Raw genomic sequence first — 25118 nt, 5'->3', positions numbered from 1 at the left:
AAAAGTTAGTATGGAGGAATATTCCACCTGAAATGTAGACCTGAGAAGTTGGTTTGGAAGAATATACCATCCTAAACATCCTTAAATGTAGACTAAAAGACAGTTTGGAAGAAAATTCCACCTAAAATCCTCCAATGTAGACCTAAAAGGTGAGTTTATTGGTATATTCCACCTAAAATTCACTACTGTAGACCTTGGAGGTTGGTCTGATGGTATATTCCACCCAACATGATTTAACATGAACTTAAAAAGTTCGTTCAAAAATATTCCACCTAAAATCCTTCAATGTAGACCAAAAAATCTTGGTGTAAAGGAATATTCCACCTTAAATATAGACCTAAAGGGTGGTTTGGAGTAATATTCTACTCTCAAATCTTCCAATATAGACCTAAAAGGTTTATCTGATGGTATATTCTACCCAACATCCTGGAACATTTACCTAAAAGGTTGGTTTAATGGTATATTCCCAGAAGAACCCTTGAACATCAGGCTTAATGGTATATTCACCCAAAATACTTGTACATATACCAAGAAGTCAGTGTAAAGGAAATGTAGACCTAAAACAATTGTTTAAAGGAATATTTAAACGATTATTTTCATCATTTAATAATCTGTTATCAGTCAGAACCCTGGCAAACTTATTTTCATCCGTTTTTTAAGTGGAAGTCACAAATAAAGGAGCTCTTGGTTTTTCCCGGCGTTACTGAGTCAAAAGCTGCTGTTTCAACACAGACATGTTCACATGCATCCACAAACCTCTCAGCACTCAAACATCCACAGACAGGAGGCCTGCTGGACCGAGGCTCGGCAGCGTCCTCAGACCCACGAGTCGGGGAGTCGGTGAACTTGTTGGTCCGGTTTGAAGGCCTCCGTGTGGTCCAGTAGAAGTCCACGTAGTCGGTGTTGGCTTTGAACCGCAGCGACTGGCTGCCATCAGGTGGACCGGCTCGTCCTCGTAGGGCTCCTCCTGTAGCCTTGAGGGGACCACAGGAACATTCAGTAGCTGTTGGAGTTCTTCCTGTCAGGCTCTTGGTAGAACGGCTCTGAAGAATCTTGTACTCGTCTTATCTGGAACAATCTAACAGCCTAAACTGTTAACAGCAGTGTACAGAAGCAAACACACAGGCATAGATTAGGACTCAAACTAGATTTATTTTAGAAAACAAATCAACTTAGAGGCATTTGTTCACACATGTGGCTGAATAGAAGGCCGTCCAATCAGGTTAGAGGTCTTCACTCTGTAGGTTGTTTGTTCAGTGAGACTCTTGGACCTCCATCAGCTGACGTGGATGTTTGATGGTCTTCCTCTCTAGTGCCAGATGATTCATCCATGAATTCAGCAGCTACAGACAGAAATGAAGCTCATGCTGCCGTTATTGAATTCCTGTTCCAGATCAAATGTTCAGAGCTCACCTTGAATGCAGCCGTCTGCTGTCTGATAGTTTTTCCTCATTCTAGTCTTCAATAAAGTCTTTTTCCTCATGTCAGGATGTGGTGAGACTCTTTCTCAGTCGCTGCAGACGTCCCTCATTGTGCATCTCCAGAGAAGAAACAGAAAAACTGGTCACTGCTTCAGCATCAAACGCTCTCCAGCATTGAGAGTGTTTTAGGAATTAATTCATTGTGTTGTGAACTAAGGAGCAGAAACTTTACAGCTGCCAAAGATATGAGCTCCAATTCTGGATGTTTTAGGAAATGAAGTTCATCAAATGAACACTTGATTATTGCTGATAACTCTCATTAAATTACTGAAGAAATCTAACATAAAAACCTGTAAACTCTCAGGCAGCTTTTGTTAAAGTTTGTCTATAATTCTATCATCATGTTCTGGAACCAGAACTCTGCAGAAGTTCCTTCAATCAGATACTTGTGTGTTTCTATTTAAGGCCTCAGGTTTGAACGTACAGCAGAGGATTAGAAAGGAGTGATTTTAATGTTTAAATCAGTCCAGTAAATGTTTGGAGTAAAATGATTAAAATTTTGATTTAGATAGATTTGTGTCAAATAATATTGTAGAGTCTCACTTAAATACATCCAACTTAGTTCAGCGTATTTACATTTTATAGAATATTTGATTTCTAAATCTCAATACTGTAGGGTCTGACCCTAAATATTACAATAATGATGTAAATTTAAATAATATTGTAGTGCAGAGTCATAAACTTTAATCAGCTAAACTTACATAATAAATATCACTGCACAATCTTAACCTGAACATTCATATTATTGAGGTAAATTTACATAAATCATGATATTCTAGAGTCTTAACTGGAATATCTCTAAAATGAATCTTTTTGTATTGTGCTGATAAACATTTATTGTCTGTGATTGTGAGACTAAATTCCTCCACATTCTGGAACCTTACCTGTAGCAGCTGTACGAATAAATAAAAATAAAATCTGTTCATTTCCACATTATGCACATTTATTTATTCTTAATATCTCAGACTGAATGGTAGCTGGCAGTAAAAAACAACTCATCTGCTGGACGGAATTTCTCAAAATGGAAACATAGACTGAATTTAACACTCATGTATCCATGGCAACGCTAAAGTTTCATCAATATCGGGACAGATGTTACAATTCCAGCTGTTACATTAGACTGCAGAAGAAATTAAAACATCACATTCCTCATAAAAACTAGATGGGACTTTTATTAAATAAAGTGTTGGTGAATAAACAGTGTAAAAAGTGCAAAGCAGCTCCATTAAATCAGGAGATGTGAGACTTCCACAGCATGGATCACCATCTGCTGTGTTGATTCATAGCTGAATGTCAGAATGAACTGAGATAGAAAAGCTGCTTTGAGCTGCAACATTACGGTCTGACAATCCAAGACCTTCACAGTTTTCATCTGGTTGTTTTGCTCCAACATGCTGTGAAGTTCAGTTTTTACCTGAATCAATACAGAGATTCTATTTACAACCAAGACTGGAATAAAAATTAGAATGTTATGAGGTTATTAATGCAACTAAATCCTTTGAGATGGAAGGATTTACTTCTAAGTTCTAATTCAAGTTTCTGTTGGAGCACATTGCATTCACAAAGAAACACAGCAAAACCTTCATAGCAACATTTAATAAACCTAAAGCTTCCCTGTTGGCTCATTGGTGGAGTTTGTTACTGAGCATCTGAACCTTAAATCCAGAGAGACGACCATCTTCAGTCGAGGCCAGTCAGAGAACTTCAAGACCTTCCATCAGCTGGACCAGATGTGGCATCATCTCCCTCTGAACATCTGGATGACAGGAGAAAAGACAGAAATCAAACACAGATCACAGAAATACAATTTATTCACTTTCATCATTTTATAAAGTAGCATGAACTTTATTAAAACTTGACAATATCAGTAATGAAAGTAAATGTTTTTTTATCTCATATTGAAGTGAAATTTAAAGTCAATTTTAATGACAGTTTATCCTGAGAGGAGTGAGAATGGAGCTTTTCTTTCCTTTTTAGAATATTCCCTCAAAATATTCTGTTTATTATTGGCTTTAGAAGCATTTTTCTTTACTTATTTATTTTTAGATACCTCAGACTGATGCACTTTGCTGGTTTGCAGATAATTTCATGTACAATGACAACAAAGATATTCTATTATAACATATTTGGCTAAAACAAGAACTGTAAACCTTCTCAACCATCTCTCAGTCTGCAAAATTCCAACTGCGACAAAGAATTATCCCATGTAGTTATTATTATAACCTTTACTGAACCAGGCCTGGAATTAATAAAAATCTGTATATGGATATGATTTTCTCTGATGGGACCACTATGGAAGCCGTAGTAATTATTAACTATCCTTTGAAGGGGAACATTGGGTCTTCATTCAGGTGGATAAAAAAAAAAGGCTCTCCCTTAAAAACAAAAACAAAAAAAAACTGCATACAATAAAGTAAATCTCTTCTGCACTGCACACATACTACACTTTTGTATAACTCTGGATGTCAGAGTAAAGGCAGACAGATCCACCAATCAGCCACAACATTCTGACCACTGACAGCTGAAGAGAACAACATCCATCATCTTGTTCTAATGCAACGTTCTGCTGGGAAACCTTGACGTTCATGTGGATGTTTGACATGTACCACCACCTAAACACTGCAGGACAAACAACCCCCTAGTCTCCATGGCAACAGCAGTCCTTGATGCCAGCTGCCACCTTCAGCAGGACAAACTAAAACTGCTCAGGAGTGGTCCGAGGAACACGACAGAGCTAAGCTGTTCACCTGGGTTCCACACTCCCCACATCCAGATCTGATGGAGCATCTGTGGGATGGTCCAGGATCAGCCTGGTCTAGGTAGGAGCCACACTGCAACCCACAGGATCCACAGAATCCACAGGACATCCCCAGAGGTTCTGATGAACCACTGGCTCAGAGGAGTTTTAGCAGCATAAAGGGACCAACACAGTATTAGTCAGGTGGTCAGAATGTTCTACTGTTATATTGTCATGCTGATTATATGATCAGTAAATGTTACCATCAATTATAACGTCCACATTGATCAGGAAAAAAAAAACAAAACTATCAGTTCATTCAGAAACTGTGGGGTTAAACCTAAAAACACAGACCTCAACAGCAGTTTGTTTCAAAGCAGAACACCAGCTGGTTTTCACTAAAGAAGCTTTCAAAGCAACAATTAAATGACAGTTTTGTTCTCATTAAGTTCAGAGTCAGCCAGAATAATGTATACACCCATCAGGAAAAGAAAAACTTTTATAAATATTTCATTTGTATAAGTACTTCTATACATATAGATTCCTCTTTCTAAGTTTGATCAAATCATGACAACTCTGTGTCCTGTTGTACGATGTTTTCCCAACAGATGGCGCTACCCTCATGAATGGAGCATCAACAAGTGACGTCTACAACGCAACAGAAATGTCTGGAAGCCAGTGGCCACCACTTTGAGCACCTCTTGTAATTGTAGAGGCCAAAGATAACTTTTATTCATCTCGTGATGTCTGAATAAATTTGGTATTGAAATATTTATGCAAGTTTTTCTTTTCCTGATGTGTGTAAACATTATTTTGGCTGACTCTGTATAATGGGTTTCTGACAGGTCACCAGGCAACATCTTTTTATAATAATGACAAACATACCTGCATTCTACAGGAGTGATTTTCCTCATGTGCAGGTAAAGATGTGTGAGGAGCTTAGAGATGACAGGAGCAGGAGTCATCCTCACTAATTCAGCTTCCACCTAGAAACAGAAAGACCACAAACAAACACACTGATATACTCTCAAACGTTCAACCTCACAGCCTCAAAATATCTGTTTAGGAAGTGTTGTGTTTCTAAATTCTGCTGAAAGCATTGACAGACATTCTCTTACAAGGTTGTGTAAAAAGCAGCCTGTCCTCTGAGCTACTGAGAAATCTTCCTGAACAAAGTTTCTACATGTAAATCAGCACAACAAAAACTAAAGCCTCAGTCAGAGATAACAGGTATCGCAAATTACAAACAACTTTATTTGTTAACTCAGACTTTCTGCTTCAACCTCACATAAAAGGGGGAGTTTAATTCGTCAGGTGACTGAAAATGAATGGCTTGTGCATTTCTAGATCCAAAAGTAGGATGTTTCATCTCATGTTTTATACAAATACATGCAATCAATAAATACAATGGCTGGTTGTTAGTTTATGCACTATTAATGTCACTTCATATACTGGATTGAACTTGAGCAGTGGAAGAGAGAAGGAATTTAATGAAATTATGGAGATTCAGAGAGGTAATGTGCAATGTTAAGCGCAGTTTAATTCAAACCAGCTGAATGTTAAACTTCAATGCAGCTGAACGGGTTTCAGTTAACCTTAAAGTAAAATAAGTTTTTTAAAAGCTAAAATACACAGCAGAGAAATACAGGTTGAGAAGTTCATTCTAATAATGACGGACAGCTGCCGCAGCAACTAACACAGGTGTTCAACGGTAAGTTAGCCACCTGTGTTAATTAGCCCGCTAGCTAACACGTCCGGACCAACTGCTCAAACACGACAAAACACAACTCTTCACGAGTCGCTGACTTAACGTACAACAAAACAACGCTACCGGTTAGAAGTATTTATCTTCTTACCGTGTTTTACTCCAAAAAAAAGGTCAATAACAGCCAGAGATGCTACCAGATGTGCCGACCATAGATGTATATAGAACGCTAGATACGCTAGCGCGCTGTCTTCTATAGATCTATGGTCTGACCAATCGCTGCTCTCTGGCTCCGCCCTCTGAGAATCTTGTTGTGGTTTGGCTCCACACTTGCTGATGACCACTTCCGCTCTCAGAAAATGAAAAAAACGGACGTTTTTTCGTTTCTGTCCCTTACTGATTTTATTTTTTTGTTATTCTAAATATAAAATAAAATTCAAAGCATTTTTAAAATTTCGTATATCCCTTTTTGATCATGAAAAGGAAAAATGCCTTGTATTTCAATTTTATTTTTTGTATTCTAAAACGAAAATCAAATAACCACTCGTTTTTTGTTTTTCAATACCCGTTTCAGAACGGAAAATCCAATTGCCAAAATATACACGGACCCTTAGCCACCACAGCATTATCTATTATTTTGTGGAATACTGTTTTAAAGCCTCAAGTTTTGAATTAGGTCATCACTGTTTCGAAACCAAACTTACTGAGAATTCGAGAATACTACATACAAGAGGACTTCAAAAAGTTCTCAGCCTCACCAGAAAGCAATGGGCAGAGCTTCCATTCTGGGGCATCAGCGTATATTGTAAGGCCTTATATCACTGTCTGCATAAGCTTCTTTGCTGGTGACGCCTTTTGAAAATCGTTAAGTGACAAGGAAACCAAAAAATGGACAAGAAAGAAGCCAGAGATGGACAATGATGTCCATGGGTTCCACTACATGTTGGACAGTCCAAGTTTATTGTCCGCGGTCACTGATTTTGGGTGTCCACTTGAAATCAACAGGTAGCAAGGGGAGGCCTTACCAAGTGTGTTCACTGTGTCTTTGTGTATTTCCTTGGGGGTCATTCCCTTTATATACAGATACTTGATCACAGCTATGCTTTCTTTCTTGTCTGTTTTTGTTTATTTTTTGGTTTTCCTATAACCTACAAAATTTTCAAAGGGCGTCACCAGTAAAGGAATGATGAAAAACATTTGTGTTTCTGTGCACAGCGATGTAAGGTTTTCTAGTGTCGTAGTTTCTTAGACCTCAAGGATGTGTAGATGTTGAAGAAAACATCCGTTGACACTGTTACTTTTACATAATATGATTTTATTATATAATAAAGACAGCATCTGTTCAGGCGCCATGGAGACTTCAGAGCCAATGTGAAAATCCCACTTGAACAAAGGGCTGGTGGTCATTTTGGTGATGTATGAGGTCACAACATCTAGTCTCTGTTAGAAAACTTGGTAAAAACAGGATACAGGATACCCCCTCACCTCTATAGGGCCCATCCATCACTATCTGGATGGGGGACCCCTGCATAAACATTACCTCAGGCTGTTTACGCAGGGAGAGAGGAAACATATGTTTTCCCACAAATTGCTGGTCAGCTAATAGAACAGACAAAACAGATTCCATTCTAATAACTTATCAACTAATACATGTCTCAGATCAGATACTACACTTGTTAAGCAGATGCAGCTCCAATCAATGAGGGAATGATGGCACTAGTCAACTGGCATCATTTATTGTCTGTGACATTCACACCTGGACTATGGGAAGCTACCAACCTGTGCATCTGGAAGACACGTGGCAAAGAGTGACTCCAAGTGTCACAAAGCTCTATTTGATATCAACCTCAAGAAGCAGAAGGACGTACCCAAATATCTACATTTCAGGTAAACCGTGGGACAGCTTTGACACAGATGTACACTGTACAATTTATGTCTATTATACTATATATTTTTTGTTTAAGGATCATATTCTAATGCAAAAATTCAGCTTTCTGCTCAATAAATTACTTGAAGGCAAGTACACTACCAGTCAAAAGTTTGGACACATGTTCTCATTCATTTGAATGAAAAAGTGTGTCCAAACTTTTGACTGGTAGCGTATGTGTCCATTCTACACTTTACCCATTTCTAGGAGTGGAACACTTTTTTACAGTTAGTGTTCTGTGTGAAAGTCATTATTTACTTTTGCACTCAAGGGTAAATTTATAACGGTGATGAACGGTTGACATTTGTGAAACTACACATTCAGAAGGCTGCTCAAGAAAAATGACAGAAGATTCCGAATAACCTGTTAAATCAGAAAAACCCCTTTAAGTCACAAGTGAGGATTGTGAAGGTGGAGGATGACCGCACAGGGCCTGTTTAAAAATATTTTGTCTCAAAAAGTATTTCCTGTATCAAGCTGGAATTTCACAGATAGTAAATATCCAGTTTTGAATTAAAAGTTTCAAGCAAATTAGACAGTCAAAGGCCCCTGATGATTTCTGATGAAATAAATCACGTGTTCGCCTTATTAACATCATATTAACTTGACCTGTAGCTAATTATCTTGGTGAAATATTTACAAAAACGTAAAAATACCATAAAACGGTATAATAACTAAATGTGGAATGACTGCTCTCCATGGGGCCAGAGTGATCATTTGTCATGCCTTTACAGTAAACGGCTGAATGAAGCTGCTGAGGGGAGCTGCAGATTCAGGTGATTACTCCCTCTATGAGGAAGAGGCACTACGTATATAAAATCCAGTTGAACTGAAAACCTTTCACATTGCATCTGACACATTATTACGGCAATAGCAATTAGACTCAAACATAACAAGGGTAAGAGGTATACTTGGGCTCCAATTTCTTCTTCAGAGAATGAGAAAGAGCACACCCCCACATTTCAAACCTTTTTCATGATAATTTTTTATTCCATTCACATATTTACACACAAACACACCCTGTCAGTGTTTGTGTGTATGCAAGTGTGTCTGCCAGGACAAGAAATGTAATCAAACAAAATCTGTGAAATCATCAACTGTTGATACAAGTCTTTTCCTCTGCCCCGAGGCTTCTGGGTTTGGCGCTGGAGTGCTCTGCTGAAACGACTTGTTCTGCTGAGAGTGTCCTTGGGTCAGCGAGATGCCAGGAGTTGATCGAGACTGAATATCTTCCTGGGCCTGAAGCAGAACAGAGAAGACAAGATGGATCAAGTTTAGTGGAAATCAAGAATATGATTCAGTGAAAGCAGTGATTAAGAAGAATTGCTGTAGGTCTTACTCTAGTCCTGATCCTTTTAATGTGTCGTAATCTTGCCAGCCACTTAGAGGCGTATGCATCAGAGGGATTAGCTCTGTACTGATGCACCAAAGAAGCCATCTAGGGGGAGACAAAGAAAGGTCAAATATGTCTAAGGTTGTCTGACAAGACGCAAGAGAAAGAAATGAGGTGAAAACTTACATTTGCATGCAGAGCCATCTGCCTGACTAACAGCGGAAGGTTGCAGTCTGAAACAATTTTCACCACTGTTGTGTCTACTAACCCCTCAAGGTCTGAAATGGAGGAATAAAAATACAACATAACTGACTGTGACAGGAGCATGACGAGAAAAGAAACACGGAGATTAGCTCACCTTTGCGGCACTGAAGGGTGACGAGGTTACATTCATAATCCAGTGGTTTTATAATGACTTCTACAAAGTTGAACTGACCCTGAAGGAGGGAATATAAAAGATGATGCATCGAAGGAAAATGTACACTGCAGGGTTCAGATTCTTAGACATGCGTGTGTGTGCATCTACCTTGATCGTGCCTAGTTTGTAGTCCTCTCCGGAGTCATTGTACACCACCATGACAAAATCATTGCCAATGTGTCGTTTTTTGTTGCAGCAGCCCTTGTCGCTCTCCCTGTTTGGCATCAATGTGGCGATGTGGAAGATGGCTGCAGAGACACGATCTTATTTAGAATACGTAGCAGACCGGCAGCCAGTCTGCAAAACAAATGACCATAAATGTGACTCCTCCAATCCAGTCATGGACACACTAACCTTGCATGATGTCATCATGCCAGCAGTAGGTGAACTCTCCGTCATCTCCGTACTGGTCCAGTCCTCCAAGGAAGATCTGGTCGGGGTCACAGTCTTTCAGGTGGATTAATTTACCGAGGCCTGTGAGTAAGGCGGCGTAGCGGTTCGAGCCGTACTCATTCGACAGGATGGCAACCTCATTGTTAACCTGAAGATCAAAGCGTGAAGTCAGAGAATTCAGCAATTATATGACCGTGATAATCAATTTAAATTACCATCAGGGACCCTGTATTCTCACCTGACCAGCTCCTACAAACACCACTCCAATCTTATGGGTGTCATAAGGAGGCATCTGGTCTAGAACCTTCACAGCACGATCTATCACCTACCACAGAGAAAATACAATGTAAAACTGTTTACATGGCACTGGACCAGACTCTTGGTCAACCAGACAAGTCACCTCACCTGAGTTTTGGGCAGCAGCAGCGGCTTGTTGGCTTCATTCCCAAAGAAAGGAGAGTGGTAGAGCTGGAGGAAGACGAAGCTAGAGCAGACATACAGAGAGAGACATGGCATTTAAAATAAACTCATTTAAAGGCAATGCATTAATAGATATTTACATGATGTAAAAATATACATAAATATAATTAAAATTGAAATCAAGGATTGTATAATATGTTTTAAGTAAACACAGCAATAAAGCGACACTCTTTTTTTAAATGATGTAATACAGAATAAAACTGGTAATTTCTATGTGATAATCTTTCAATCTGGTATCATTTGGTTGCAGAACATCATTAAAATTTTCTTCACTCCCAGGCTGCCACTTTGAATTTTGCCAAACAAGCTGAGATGAGCTTACTGGCTTCACTTGATACATTGCGTCATCTGGCAGAGACAGACCACAGAAGCTGTGATAGTTCCTTGTATAAACTATCTAGTACCTGGGACTAAGTCCAGAGATTTTCTCTGTGTTGCTGGGTCCAGGTCGACTGTGGTAAGAGTCCCTCTCTGTCCTCCTCTCCCTCCTGGAGGAAGGGGCCGATACTGAGATGGTGTGACCCCGGGGTCGGTGGCCTCCACTGGGGGAGATGGGTCCGGGTGGTGCTGGTGCTGCTGGAAAAGACAACCTCATCACCCCAGCTCCACTCTGAGATGGTACAGCACCTGGACCTTCACCTGCTTGATTCTGCCCTGCCAGTCCATTTATATCCCCTCCTGCACTTCCCTCCACCTTGTCTTTGTCAAAATGAGGTTGCTGGAGCTGAGGTTTGCCGTCTGAGGGCGCTCGGGGCCGCGATGTGTCTCCCAGCACAGACTCAGACTCCATGGCGGCTTTGGTGAAAGCTTCAGGTAAAGTTTGGAGCTCTGGTGAGGAGCTGGACTTGTTGAGTCCATGACCCTGGGACTGTGTGTGGGTCTGAAAGGGAAGTTCAGGCCCCTGACTGCCTGGGGTGGAGGGTCCTAGACTGGGCTGATCAATAGGAATCGCTCCTTCACTCACTTCTTCCAGAGTCGACTTTTCATCATCTTGACTGGAGGTAGAGGAGGACTGAAAGGTAAAGATAAAAGCTTTAGCATGTTTTAGCAGTTTATCTAATTGCTAAAAAACACTACACTCTAGTGCTGTAGAAGCAGAATACAAACACTGCTAAGTAAGTGCCACTTGTTACAACACAGGCAGGGGAAGACCTACTTAAAAGGAGTGCAGGCAACACTGAATATCTATCAAATGGTAATGAAACAGCACAGGTGGTGCAGATGCTCTGATAAACATTAGTATAATACAATCAGCTTGTGGCACAGACAGTAAAGCTGCAACAAGCAATGTGAACTACAGTATACAGCAAAAGTGCAATATTACTTTAATGTCGCATTATTCTAAACTGTTAAATCTTACAGTATAACTGCATTACTTCCAAGCAGGGTAAGATTAAAGTCTAACAGATTAGATTAACTATCTTTAAAATACAGGCCACACAGTAGGAAATCAATACACCAAAATTCAGCATAGTTTTCATTCCTGAGACTTAAATCTTGTATTTTTTCAGAGCTTTGCATGTCTTAACCTTATTTTTGATGAAAGACTCATCTCCTTGGCAGTGAGGATACCACATTTCTGAAGAAATATTCTGCCATTCTACAGAGACAATTTTCCTCAGCTGCTCTTTGCTGGAAGGAAAGTGTTGGTCTGCCTTTCTCTTTAAAATACCCCAAGCATGTTCTGTTAGATTTAAGCCAGGCGATGTAATTGGCCAGGTCACAATTTTCATTTATTGCCACACAGAAAACTTGTGTGATTTTAGCATTGTGCTTTAGATCATAATCATGCTGGAATACTGCTCTCCGTACAAGCTTTTGCAAACTGTGAGTCATCTTGTCAGTCAGTATTTTTGGCATATCCACAATCATAAAATTGTCACCTGCCCAACACTTTTTGCACTCAAGCTGTTCTATATCATCAGAAACTCAATTCTGTGCTTCACTGTGGGGACTATGCATTGACTGTGGTAGCCCTGGCCAAATTCACGGCAAATGTGCTAGACCTCATCTGGGCCAAACTCATTTATCTTGGTCTCATTTGACCAAACGATGTGTTCCCAATACTCATCAGGGTTCCTTTCATGTACTTTGGAAAACCTTCTACTTGACGTTTAATGCAAAAAAGCAAACAGGCTTTTTTTGTTCTCGTGTGCCGTCCATAAAGGAGTCCATCATACTGTCTGTACTGTCACAGAACCTCTGATTATAATTAATAACCACTTGTTTGTTTTCTAGAGCTAGGTTGTGCAAGTAGCCTATTGTCAGTGCTGAAACTTTAGGAGGATGCCACTCTGGCTCTGATTATGGGTACTCGGGCTCATTCCGTACCTCCTGATTACTGTTGCAACTGTTTTTCGACTGCTAGGAAAGACTTTTCTCTGGTAACTCTTTTCACGTGGAGCTATGATGCCGACATGCAGATAGTGTACTTGCTGAACGGGGTCATCAGTTCAAGTCAGTATGTGTCGTTTTATGAATATGCACCAGCTACCTACCCTGCTAAGTGTTCCAGGAGGGGGAGTCTTTGTGAACTTGTCAGCAGACATGACAATGGGATCTGAAGGCATTGGCTCAAACTCTTCACTCTCCAGCCAATCAGGAGGGGTGTGTGCTGTGATGACCCCTGAGCCCTCCTCCAGGACCACCACAGAGTCTACAGCAGGATACAGTAACAACCAAGTGGGTTATAGGTGGACATGCACGCAAAAAAAACATCTAAAGTACATACACCTAGCTGTATCATCCACTGTTAGTTATACAAGTAGAGACACAAATATATGAATACATGTGAGATTCTGACAAACATTAAAGATTTCATCAGTTATCAGTAGTTATTTTGACATCACCATTTCACCCACACTCTCTCAACATTCCAGTTAAATACACAAATTTAACTAATCAATCTAACATGAAACTGAATCATATGTATCCACGCTGATCAACAAACTCGAGGGCAGTCAGGCAAACACAGCCATGTGCAAATCAAGACCTACGTTGATTCCAACCAACAAACACTGAGTTCAGAGACACAGACAGATGCAGCAGACAGCATCAAGCCATTACTGGCTCATCTACTTTATTTCTATCAAGACACATGCATTGCTTTGGTTGGCTTGTTGGTTATTTCAGCCCGAACACATTGCAGCTACTGCAACAGCAGCCCAGACCAGGCCCTCCAGTCCTGTATCCCCCAAAGAATGCTCTCTTGACACCCAAAGGAGAAGGAAAACACAATCAGAAACGTTGGCATTGGCCCTCAAAACTGCAGCTCTGAAAATTTCTTCATCGCCCCACTGGTCTGCCAGTAAAGCAAGGAAGTGCATGTTCTGTAGCTAAGGTCTGGGCTTTCCTGTTGACAACATCAGAGGTTAAAGGTCGACCTGGCAGTATATTTCAGAAACACAGGAGTTAGAGAAGATGATTAGGAAGGAAGAACAAATCACAAAAGGAGTCAAAAATGAATTAATCACAATCTATCTTTAGGTGTGACTGATCCAAGCGCATGGACATTTTCATCATCACTCGTTGAGGACCGTCCCTCCCATGTTAATAACAGACTGATGATTAAAGTAGAAATGCTGAAGTTCTTAACTTGCACAATCTCTGAGCATAAAAAAGCAGGTCTTTTGCACAACTGTGTTATGTGTGACAGGTGTGGAGGAGAGGGGGGCAAAACAAAAAAGAAAGCTCCTCCACATCATCTCCCATTTACTATTAAAAGAATAGTTTAACATGTTGGGAAACGTGCATTTGCTGTCTTCTCATAAGTTGCTGAGAAAATTGATTCCAGTCTCATGCAAATTTGTTAAATTAAAACTTACTTATAGGGTCAGATAACTTTGCTTAGCATAAAGGTTGTTTTGCATCCTCACAGTGGTGACAACACTTCAGAAGGTCACTGCTTCAGTTCTTAAATATGAGACAGAAATTAACACAGAAAAGCCTAGAATCCTGGCCAAGAAAAGTCAGGCCATAAGACTCATGAAGCCATAAATTGTTCTTTACGCGTCAGTTTTTGGACGGACATAAATGCTCAAATTTAGAGATGCTTGTACACATTGTTCCCCGTTTTTAGTCAATGCTACGTTGACCGTCTCGTGGCTATACAATGAACATACTGAAATAAAAGTGGTATCTAGCTTCTCATCTACCTGCAGTGAAAAAACATGTTTCCGAAAAAAACATTCAGTGGGAATGCAATACTTTGGTCACTGATCTTATCCTTTTAATTGCAAATGGGAGATAATTTATAGCTTTGTCCGCCAACATTTTTTAACTCCCAGTAGAAGCCACTTTATTGAAAGCCACCAGTAGTTTGTGCTTGCAGACCGCTTTATTGCACAAGTGAGAAGAAATATACTACACCAGGAGTTTTCTGGAGGGGGGAGGTGTGGGGTCACACATGTGGTGGACGGTACCTGCCCATGAAATGCTCCTGTGCAACCTGCCAGGGGCCGGAGGGCCTGGGGGGGCAGTGCCCAGACCCAGAGACCAGAGAGAGCAGCCCACTGCAAGCGTGATGCCAGAAGACGGGTCGGTGGCAAATGAAGCCACAAAACCCATCGCAGCCAACCACAAACCAGCATCACGGTGAGGATGACGAAACATGAAAAGAAACCAAATCAGAACAAGGGGAACAGTCTCAGAGGTAATGAGAAAAGAAAAAAAAGAGTGGAGAAAAAAGATGAGTTGATGAGAAAAATGGAGAAAGATTGTGAACATGAGTAACAGGAGGGAATTGAGTCCCAAAGTAAGAGAGAAATGAATATAAAACACAGGGCAGTGGGTACCACTGAAAAGAAGGCTTCTGCAAAACAAGAACATGTGACTCAAACAAGCACCTGTCAAAGCAGTGATATTTAACAATCACTGACCTGAGCGAATCCAGCGTGGCCTATTGATCACTTTCAGGTTTAAATAAAGAACTTACAGGCAATTTGCCATTTAGGTCAGTTATTTAAGGAGGACCAGGAACAGGCAGTCAGGTGGAGGGATGCATCCATGCATAACAATACATAAACTAGTCAATAAGGATTTTCCATTTTGCTGTGCTGGATGTGCTGCTGTGAATATTTTATAGATAAAACAACAACCCTACATTTCTGATATTTCTAGCTTTCTCAGACTCTTCAGACTGTCACCCACCAGTGTTGGAGCGCTGCATTGGGTGTGTCTTCCCTCCGATGTTGCTGTGTGTTTGGATTAAGGGCTCAGAAATAGGTGCTGGGGCAGGTGCAGTTGTGCTGGCAGGAGCACTGGCTGTCTGAGTAGGAGGCTCCTTCACTCCCTCCATCGCCATCAGGACACTGGAGAGCTCCTGCAGCGGCATGTTGCCGAGCTCAGAAGAGAAGGGGCTGGGTGGGTTCTCTAAACACATCAGCCAGCTAGTGTTACCTGTAAATGCAGAGAAACAAAATCAAAGAGTGAAGCCTCCAAAAACAGGCCTATTGCTTCTAACTTTCTATCCAAGTGATCATTTTAGATGGAAATATCGCAAAATTCACTGTACAGTGGTTGTTTTCAACTTAAGTGTTTGGTGAGTTTCTCAAGAAGACCGTTATAACATTTACATTTTAGCGGTGCAGGACAGCAGTTTGGAAAATTCTATAAAGTGAACTTCTGGTGAACATGTAGTCGTAATGAGCAGCAATTAAGTATCTATTTCACACTTGTTCAATGTGTGATAACAGAAACAGAAAAATAAGTAAACAAGAATCGCTTTAGTGGGAACTCAGCTGTATTAAAATTCAGTATATGTGAGCATAGAGAGCAGGAGAGAAGCAAACAGGTGTAAATGCTAGCAGAGTTTAGGTTACACTGAGGCACAGAAGGCAACTTACAAATGTAGTAACCCACACAAACCTTTAAATCATGCTACTGTCTCGTAGGGAACGGATTATCATACATGTGCAGTAGACCAGAATCTAGCATGCACATTATTGCTATTGTAACATAGAAGCTGTGTGCACATACATTTTGGATGCATGTGAACATCCATCCATAATTGTGAACTTGCAGAAATTAAGAAGAAAATGTAAAATATGAACTATAATAAGAAATTCATGTCACATGGACCCCAGCAAAGTATACTACTGGCTGGAGACAGGAAGAGAGATAGCCATACTGTTGTAACTCTATAACACTCAAGGGTCATACAGGTTGCCTGGATTTTTCTATCTGGGCTGTAAAAGAGTCAGAAATCATACTATGAGTAATGGCTTTTACCCTTTTTTTTCCAGAACAACCCAAGTTTTCAATATCTGGCAATATCTGACATAAACTATGTGTTTAGACAATGTAACAATGGTTTAAAGTGAAAAAAACCCAAAAAACTGACTTTGATTTTTCAGGATTTTACTAAATTAGGAACTGGAGTTGAACATGAACCAAATATTAGACAACAAAAATGTAAATTAGGAACTATAATAAATATTTACAAAAAATTTTATTTTATAATACTTGTAAAACGGGAGCGGCGCCGCTCCCGTGGGATTTTTTGATGGACATCTTCGCACGTGGTTCTTTTGACACACCTCGTAAAGTGCATCTTCTCTTCTTTCAGGAACCGTTTGAATTTTCTCTTTAGCGCAAATGATTGAGGCGTTGCGGTAATTTAAAGAGCACTTGTAAAATGGGAGCGACACCGCTCTCGTGGAATTTAAAGGGTTAAAGAATTAACAACTAAATAAATATGTTTGCGTTAGTGCTGACTATTTCACAAAGAATTGGCCTGTCGACTAATTTATTTCCATCAGTCACCTTCTGACATTAGTTCCCATCATTAGTACAGTATGAAAATCAAGATGCAAAGACTAAAACAGAGTTCAACATAGACAGTCTGCCACAGTAAACATCAAGTTGCCTCACAGCTTGCATGCATGTTGAACTACAGCTGCAAACAGGGGCTCCTGCCTTGGCCAGCAAATTCTGTGACTTCTTTGCTGAAAACAGCTCATTTATTAGGAAAAGTAACTGTAATGAGTTAAGATTTTCTCCAGATTTCAAATCTCTGCGAATTCATTTTCATATTGATCTGAAATATACAGGAAAAATGCTGCCCAAGAGGAGTAAAATCATTTTAAAATCAAGCTTCAGAAAATAACAACAAATGGTTATGTTTAGCTAATATGCAGTTACCCACAGAAAATGTACTTAACCACGGTTCTGTCTTGTATTAACTATCCCTAAAACAATAATAATGAAAATAAAGAGCACCCAGACACTGAACATGAAACTTCAGTGTGTTCAATGGTGACATACCTGACGGTCTACGTATGAAGATCTCTGCCCAGCCTTGCGTGAGCATTGGGACAAACTCAGCCAGGCTGGGGTTGTCTTTCAGAGGCAGGGGAGCAGATGGGTTGGCAGAAGTGGAGGAGGGAGGACCCAGACTGTCCAGGGTGGGACCGGAGGAGGGAGAAAGTGGAGCAGCTAACTCACCCTCAGAGGGGGACACCAAAGGACTGAGGCTCTGAGCAGGACCAGCACGAAGAGCATGACCACCTGAAACATAAGGTCAGACAATCAGAGAAAAGTCATCATCAAACAGCAGGCTCCTCTGAGAAGATATTCAAATTCAATGAAAAAACACAAATGCAATCACTGGCTGCAATTTAATCTGCGGAACAAGAGCAGGTGAACCCATTCACCGGAGAAAGCCTCAAAGAATGGCATCATTAAAATACACATTTACATTAAATATAGGCAGCAAGGTATTAGCATCTGATTATCCTTTTAATGCATAATAAACCAAGATGGAGTAATAATACACTGTATAAGAATCATGTATCAGAAGTAGACAAAGGCAGCAGAAATAATAGGATGTATGTAGGAGAATACAAAGATTTTATCCTGCTATTGAAAGCTACCTCATTATTTCTCAATTCTGGACAGCAGGAGGTCTGAGGCCAAGTGTTACCTGCTGAGCAATGGAGTATTCATTACCTGATATGGAGCGAACCCGTATCCGCGTAGCTCTGTTATGCTGCTGGCTTGACTGTGACTCCAGTTTGGCTGGAGCCTCTTTGGTCATGCGGGTGTGTAGCGATGGATCTGACCTGCAGGACCGAGAGAGTGAAATGATTACAAAGGAGCAAAACAGACAAAGTTTTTAGTCATACCTGCTCTGGGAAGTTGTACTGTTTTTTTGTATTGCCAATCTTAGTTTATGATTTAAGCATTTAAAGCCCTCCATCTGAGTTTTAGATCTTGTTAACATGTTCAGATGATGTTTTTATATCCTGGAAGACATATGAGTGAATAAGCAGTCAACAGCATTGCTGAGCATTTCCACCTATAAACTGCAGTATACTGACAACAATTTTAAAAACACTGATTCAAACTTGCAGGGTTTTGTGCGTAACAAATTCTCCTGTCAACTTACCCTTTTCAGTATCAATATTCATTTTCAGAATCTGTTATCGGTTTGAACATGTAGAATTCCTTCAATATTAAAACTTGCCATTGTGTAACATATAATAGTTTTACAGTGTTTGAACAGAGTAGTAAATGAGACAGTTGTGTGCAGCGAGGCAGGAGTAAATGAAGAAAGAGACAGAGACTTTATAGATATATAGATATATTATAGATATACTCATTCTTGAGGACACAATGTTGTGGTGCTACATCTAAGCCATTCAAGGCAGGAAGGGATTATTTTCATGAAAAAAAAATGTAAATATGTATTTCTGAAACAGAGATGAGTTTCTAGGGGTTGAATCAGTCACTGGCGAGACTTTAACATTTGCTAATTAGTACTATATACTTAGTAGTTCTAAGACTAAATGTCACACATTTCACAGGTATTTGGGTACATGTTCTTCAAAGATTTTGGAGCATTTTGATCTGTATACTAGAGACAGCTAAAAAAAATGTGGAAGAGAGAGAGAGAAGGAATGACATACAGCAAGGGACTGGAATTGAAAGGAGGCCACTGCACACACACTGAAAAACATGTCAATTTGAAATGAAAATTATTTCTAGAAAGTGATAGCAATTCATCCAGAAGGTGACAAGAATGTCAATTTCAAAGCTTCATGGCAACCAATCCAACACAAGCCAAAATAACACACAAATGTCAACACGGACCGCTATACCACTAAGAATCAGAATCAAATCTCTTTTTTTGGATAACCAAATATCACAAAAAAAAAACAAAACACTTTTACAGGAAAAATACAGAGGAAACCTCAGGAAGAGCAGATGAGTAGAGATGCCTCTTCTAGGATGAACACATGCAATAAATGTGTTTAAGAGAAAAGCAGCAGATGGAAACTGAGAAATTATTTTGTGCACCTGGTCATTTCTCCTCCTCCTCCCAGGCGTTCAGCCATGTCCAGGCCCAGCAGCGCTTGTGTTCTGACCCCTCCGCTGGTTGTTATGGTAACAAGCTTGTTGCCCACCAACCAGGTCATACTACGGCCTCCTGCCAAGAGGAACTCTGCGATGGGAGACCTGAGATGAAAAGCAGAGGCCAAAATCACCCGAAACAGACTCTTCTCCATTACATCACTATACAACCAACCACCAAAAAGTCACACAGATAAAATAAGTCCTTGCAAACCTTTTGGGTAGAGCAGAGAAGTTGGAAAACACATATCGTGCCATCATATCCAGACAGGTCTCTGTGAGCTCCAGGTGGACGGTCTTCAGCCCCTCATCTGCCTGAGTTACCGCATTTTCATCGGCAGAGCCCAGACTGCAGGTGGTGGTCGAGGTGTGCATCCTGTAGGAAGATATGGAGAGATTTCTAAATAACAGCAAGAGGTGCAGAGGAGTAAAGGAGGGCACATAGTGCCATTATATATATATATATATATATATATATACATGGAATCAGTGCACACAGACATGCAAGCTTTGATATGTAGAGAACTGCAGAATGTGATTAAAATAATGTCGCACAAAAACACCAATACTCATGTTTCTGCCCATATCACATGCAACACACGCATTTATATGCACACATGCATCCATCTGTGTGTATATATGCAAATCCACCACAAGATCATTACTCTTTCTCAAGCACACAAACAGAGACACGCCTAGACGTGGTATTAGTGTCCTCATAGGTATCAGTACTACACTGGTTATTTCTCTAAGCTCGGTGTAGGAGGCTGAAGAAATCTGCTTTGTGACATATTTTGATGCAAAAAAGCAGCAGGTAGAAGCCACAGGGAAGTCAGTGTGCTTAACTGGGCACTGATGTCTCCACTGAATCTAAATGGCTGTATTAGTTTTTCACTGAAGAGTGAAGAGATTTCGCACAAGAACCATTACTGCATGTGCCCTACGGACCTCCTGCCAAGAGGAACTCTGTAATGGGAGACACAAACAGGGACACATGCTGGGACGTGGTATTAGTGTCCTCATAGGTAGTGGTACCACACTGGTTATCTCCCTAAGCCCTGTGCAGGAGGCTGAAGGGATCTGTTTTGTGACATATTTTGATGTAAATAAAATAAATAAATAAATTTTTAAAAAGCAGTAAGTAGAAACCACGTGGGAGTCAATGTGTGTAACTGTGTGCTAAGAGTTAAATCTTTTTATTAGTTTTCACTGTAGAGGGAAGAAGCTATTTCCCAAGAACAATCATTGCATGTGCTCTACAGACAAATCAGGTTAAAAGCACATTTACAGTTGTTAACATCAGTCTCAGTTAGCCAGAGAGAGACATTGAAAGGCTGGCTTGCTGCTCAAAAGTAATCATAGTCAAAAATGATCTACAGCAACACTTTAGCCATAGTGAGATGTGTCTGTTCACCACAGTTGGAAGTATTCATGGCAAATTATAAAAAAACAGCTAAAAGGAACAAATATTAAAATTAACTGGGTAAAAAGCATATGTCTTCAGCAGCTCTATCATAATAAACTGCTTTAGCTTTACTTGGCTCTGCCCGGCAACTATTCAATATAACTATACATCCAATCCATTTCTAAGATGCTATAATGGATTGTATTGGAAGGAACACATCTCAGCTGAATATTATTGTTGCCATCCATGTATGTTTTCATAATACTAAAGTACCTTTTAAATACAAAACTTAACTCAGATGTGTTCACAAAATATGAATTTAAATATTTCAAGGATGAAAATGCATGCACACAGATACACTGATAATACTGCTTTGTGGATTTATTAGTTCTTTTAAATGGAGCCACAAGAAGTCCCTCAGACCAAGTCCCACAGTGTGAATCAGCAACGATTCCACACATTTTATACTTACCATTCTGTAACTGTCAAAGATTCCTTTTCACTTCAATGTCTAGTGCACACATATTTCAAAAAACATGACCATGAAAAACTCACGACTGAGTAGGGCGTGTTCCCTGCTTTGTACTGCCATCACCCGATTGTGCTTCTTTTCATTGAATCAACTCAAATCGAACTGAAGAAATGGGTATTCAACAATTGGCCTATTTAATGCGGATGCAGCTATCAGGATGGACAACACAAGATCGACAGACAAAATAGAACTATGCATTCAAGGCTGTTTATCAAGTAAATTTTCGTCTATGAAAATGTCAAGTATTAAAGTTTAAAACATGGTCATGTTGTCTGGGATGAAATGAGTGTTCACCAGTAAGCAGGTTTCACATCTAAGTCACACAAAATCAAGCCTCTGAGAAAAAAGCAGATTTGCAGCCATTTGGTAGTTGAAGCAGGTTAAATAGATCTAGACTGCAGTTGTTTAGTCCCATTAAGTTTTGTGTTTTACTCTGAACTTAGTTGTTTTAAACATACAAAGTACTAAGCTTCTGCTGCCATCTGGTGGGCAACACTGGTTTGACACATTCAATAGCAGTGGCACTGAAGCCACATGCGACAACTGCAATGTTAGATCATGCTTCCATAAGACACTCAAGCAGATCAGCCAAGCAGAGATAAGCAAAAACATACGAAGATAAGTGAGGCGGAAGTGTCTGTGTGGGCATGTGTGTGTGTGGTGACATGAATGATTTCAATCTGTCAATCAAACTGCATTAAAAGTTCACCTTAGCCCAGCTAGTCCTAAATTCCCACACTAGGAGATTGCCATGGTCATAGCAGCAAAGTGGATGTTTGAGTGGAGCAAAACAATGCCAAAAAATATGTCAAGCAAGCAAACAAAGCTGCTGTGTTGCTGTTGTCCTCGTCACTGGCCGAGGAAGCACAAGTGTCATCCCACCAACAAGAGGGAGCCAGAGTTGTAGGTTGCAGTTGTCAGTGAAGAATATAAGATCCCACCATTTTGAATACACATGCTTTTCACCAGTCCCTCCTGCCATTCATTTGTTGTTAGGCCAATCAAAACCAGTCAGCAGTCCACCCAGCAAAACACAAAAGAAAATCAAAATCAAACCAAAGACGAATTGTAATGAAGCTAAATAAAAGCCGGATCTGTGTTAGAGCAAAATCAAAACAGAAAAACATCAATAGATGTTTTCCGATGTCTTGAACAAACACTACATGCAAAAGAAAATCACAAAAACAACATGTAAAAAACAGCACGAGTATGACCGCAGCCCAAAACAAACCAAAAAAGGCCGACACACAAACCTTCCTCCAGCATGCACCACCCACTCCAGGCGTCCCTGGCAACAAACCACCCCAGCACCCACCCAACGGACCCGCATGACAATGACTATAAAGCCCATCAACCAACCCATGGAGGAAGCAACAAGTGTTTGGGTTGTTATCGTCTGTTTGTTTTTTTTGTTTTGTTACCCAGAAGGCTCTTCTCTAACCTGCGGACCGCATGTTCGGAGACGCTGATGCTGCGGGAGCGGAAAGCGTCCATGGCTGAAAGGTCCCTCAGCTCTTTAACTGGAGAGCTGCTGCTATTGGCTACCGCTGCTGCCGCCTTTGCCACTTTCGCCGCCCGCAGACTGGGCGGTGAGGTGCGTCCATGGCAAAGATCGAGGGGAACGGGCCCGGGATGGTGTTACGGTGGCCAGTAAGGACATCGAGAGGGTGGCAGTGGTTTGGGAGCGTGGGAATTGGAGGGGTGTGTTGTGTGAAAGTAAACCAGGAGACAGCAGGGATCATCGCCCCAACACCAGAGCAACACGAGCAGGCGACCAGGAGCAAACGCCACACACGGGGGATTGGGCAGGGTACACAGGACAGCGCCACAAAGGTCAAAGGGCAGGCGTCACATGAGGAGGGAGGGGCCAGGAACAATGTAGAAAGGATCCAGGATGACACAACCACCCCCCAAAACCACAACCACAACGCAGCAACCAATCGCAGGAGGCAGCGCAGGAGAAGGGAGGGAGGTCAAATGAAGAAAAAACAAAACAAGGTGAAAATTAACAGCAGTGAACATCATAAATCAGATTACAGGAGAGCGGAGAAAGAAAAAAAAAGAGGATTTAAAAAAAGGATAAACATCAAATAAACATAAAACAGACAAGCTACAGCAGAGGGTAAAACAGCTTCTGCTATTCAGAAAAGGAAAATACACACAGAAAGTATTCAGGAGAGCAACAAAATAAACATTATTTCACACAGCAGGTTATAAGTAAAGCCAAGGACTAGTACAGGAGAAGTGTAATAGTATGGATGGACTCAGCACAGGCCTTATATAATGGAAGTTAAAACAACACAAGAAAATCAACTGAAAAAGAAATGCTGGCTTAAACCTGAGGGTTGGAGTGCAGCAAGTCTGGACTAAATAATAAAGACTAGATGCACTTCTAAATAATATACTTCTTAATAGCTTAATATATGATTTAAATTACCATCAGTGCAATCCTAGGACATATTAAGAATGCTTCTAATCAAGTTGAAATTGAATATGACATGCAGAACTCCAACCCCACAGCAGGCAGTGAGCAGCACAAGGACGATGATACCACAGTATGGAATACTGAGAGTGGGTTGATATGGAGGATCAGCAGAAACTGATGTTAACAGAAGGACTATGTATTACTGTGTTGAACTCTAATGGAGGGAGTGTGCTTTGTTAATAGGGCAGCAATGTTGTTGTGAGGTTTTTTGGAAATTAACGAGTGAGTGAGGAGTCCAAAGTAATTTTGAGAGGACTTGGGAGAAAAAAAAAAGAAGCAAAAAAAGCCAAAAAAAAAAAAAAAAAAAGATATGGCAGAAGTGTTGTGTATTGTTAGGGGAAGTGGTCTCCAGCTTTTTTTATCTGATGTACCCCCACAGGCATGTCAAACGGAGTCAAGAACTCCTCTATGAACAACACATCTTATGTTGAAATGTATTCATTTAAACATATTTTAAATGTGACTTTGTTTTATGCTAGATAACATTAACAATGTAAGTGAATAAGTGGATATTATTAGGACTTTTTTTATCCAGTTCAACTGTCAATACTGTCTGTCAGTTTGGTTAGCACTATTTGTTCAATATTTCACATTAGTTGTACACTTTCACACTATTCATTATTTTCATTTTTTCCAACACATTATCAAGAACTGTTCGCTATTTATTGCTATAACCTTTCAGTATTTTAACCATTTCTGTAATACTTTCAGCTTTCTACTTACCATTTACAGTAAGCTAACAGTTTTACCCATCTGTCCATAAATTTTAACATTCTATTTAAACGATTCATCCACTACTTTCACCTACAACTTCTTTTATCAACTGTTTATCGACAATTTCAACTGCTCATGCATTAGCTAACAATTTAAT

General features: G+C 40.3%; 1 protein-coding gene and 1 long non-coding RNA gene across 6 annotated transcripts in view; both read right to left on the bottom strand.

The window, feature by feature from the left end:
- Nucleotides 1–716: 716 nt before the first annotated feature.
- On the bottom strand, nucleotides 717–5402 carry LOC129348788 (uncharacterized). The gene is made up of 2 exons (XR_008601483.1): nucleotides 5104–5402; nucleotides 717–3237 (listed from the first exon to the last, which is right to left on the bottom strand). It is a non-coding gene; the product is annotated as an uncharacterized LOC129348788 (long non-coding RNA).
- Nucleotides 5403–8817: 3415 nt separating this feature from the next.
- tsc2 (TSC complex subunit 2) overlaps nucleotides 8818–25118 on the bottom strand; it is a 31433-nt gene continuing 15132 nt past the window's right edge. For 2 of the 5 annotated variants that reach the window (XM_035950508.2, XM_035950507.2), the window contains exons 26-42: nucleotides 23204–23344; nucleotides 20040–20201; nucleotides 19772–19930; nucleotides 18422–18534; nucleotides 17738–17980; nucleotides 15623–15871; nucleotides 14896–14985; nucleotides 12973–13130; nucleotides 10879–11486; nucleotides 10400–10478; nucleotides 10233–10319; nucleotides 9956–10142; nucleotides 9710–9849; nucleotides 9542–9620; nucleotides 9370–9461; nucleotides 9190–9288; nucleotides 8818–9089 (exon numbers count right to left, since the gene is read on the bottom strand). In XM_035950508.2, coding sequence (XP_035806401.2) covers nucleotides 8922–9089; nucleotides 9190–9288; nucleotides 9370–9461; nucleotides 9542–9620; nucleotides 9710–9849; nucleotides 9956–10142; nucleotides 10233–10319; nucleotides 10400–10478; nucleotides 10879–11486; nucleotides 12973–13130; nucleotides 14896–14985; nucleotides 15623–15871; nucleotides 17738–17980; nucleotides 18422–18534; nucleotides 19772–19930; nucleotides 20040–20201; nucleotides 23204–23344 — 2854 coding nt within the window. In that variant the 3' untranslated portion in view covers nucleotides 8818–8921. The remainder of the gene's footprint in view (nucleotides 9090–9189; nucleotides 9289–9369; nucleotides 9462–9541; nucleotides 9621–9709; nucleotides 9850–9955; nucleotides 10143–10232; nucleotides 10320–10399; nucleotides 10479–10878; nucleotides 11487–12972; nucleotides 13131–14895; nucleotides 14986–15622; nucleotides 15872–17737; nucleotides 17981–18421; nucleotides 18535–19771; nucleotides 19931–20039; nucleotides 20202–23203; nucleotides 23345–25118) is intronic. The other 3 variants (XM_023275310.3, XM_035950510.2, XM_023275315.3) reach the window with 3 other exon arrangements.

This window comes from Amphiprion ocellaris, chromosome 4 (genome assembly GCF_022539595.1).
Source record: "Amphiprion ocellaris isolate individual 3 ecotype Okinawa chromosome 4, ASM2253959v1, whole genome shotgun sequence".
Classification (NCBI taxonomy): domain Eukaryota; kingdom Metazoa; phylum Chordata; class Actinopteri; family Pomacentridae; genus Amphiprion; species Amphiprion ocellaris.
This window is presented reverse-complemented; position numbering and strand designations above follow the sequence as displayed.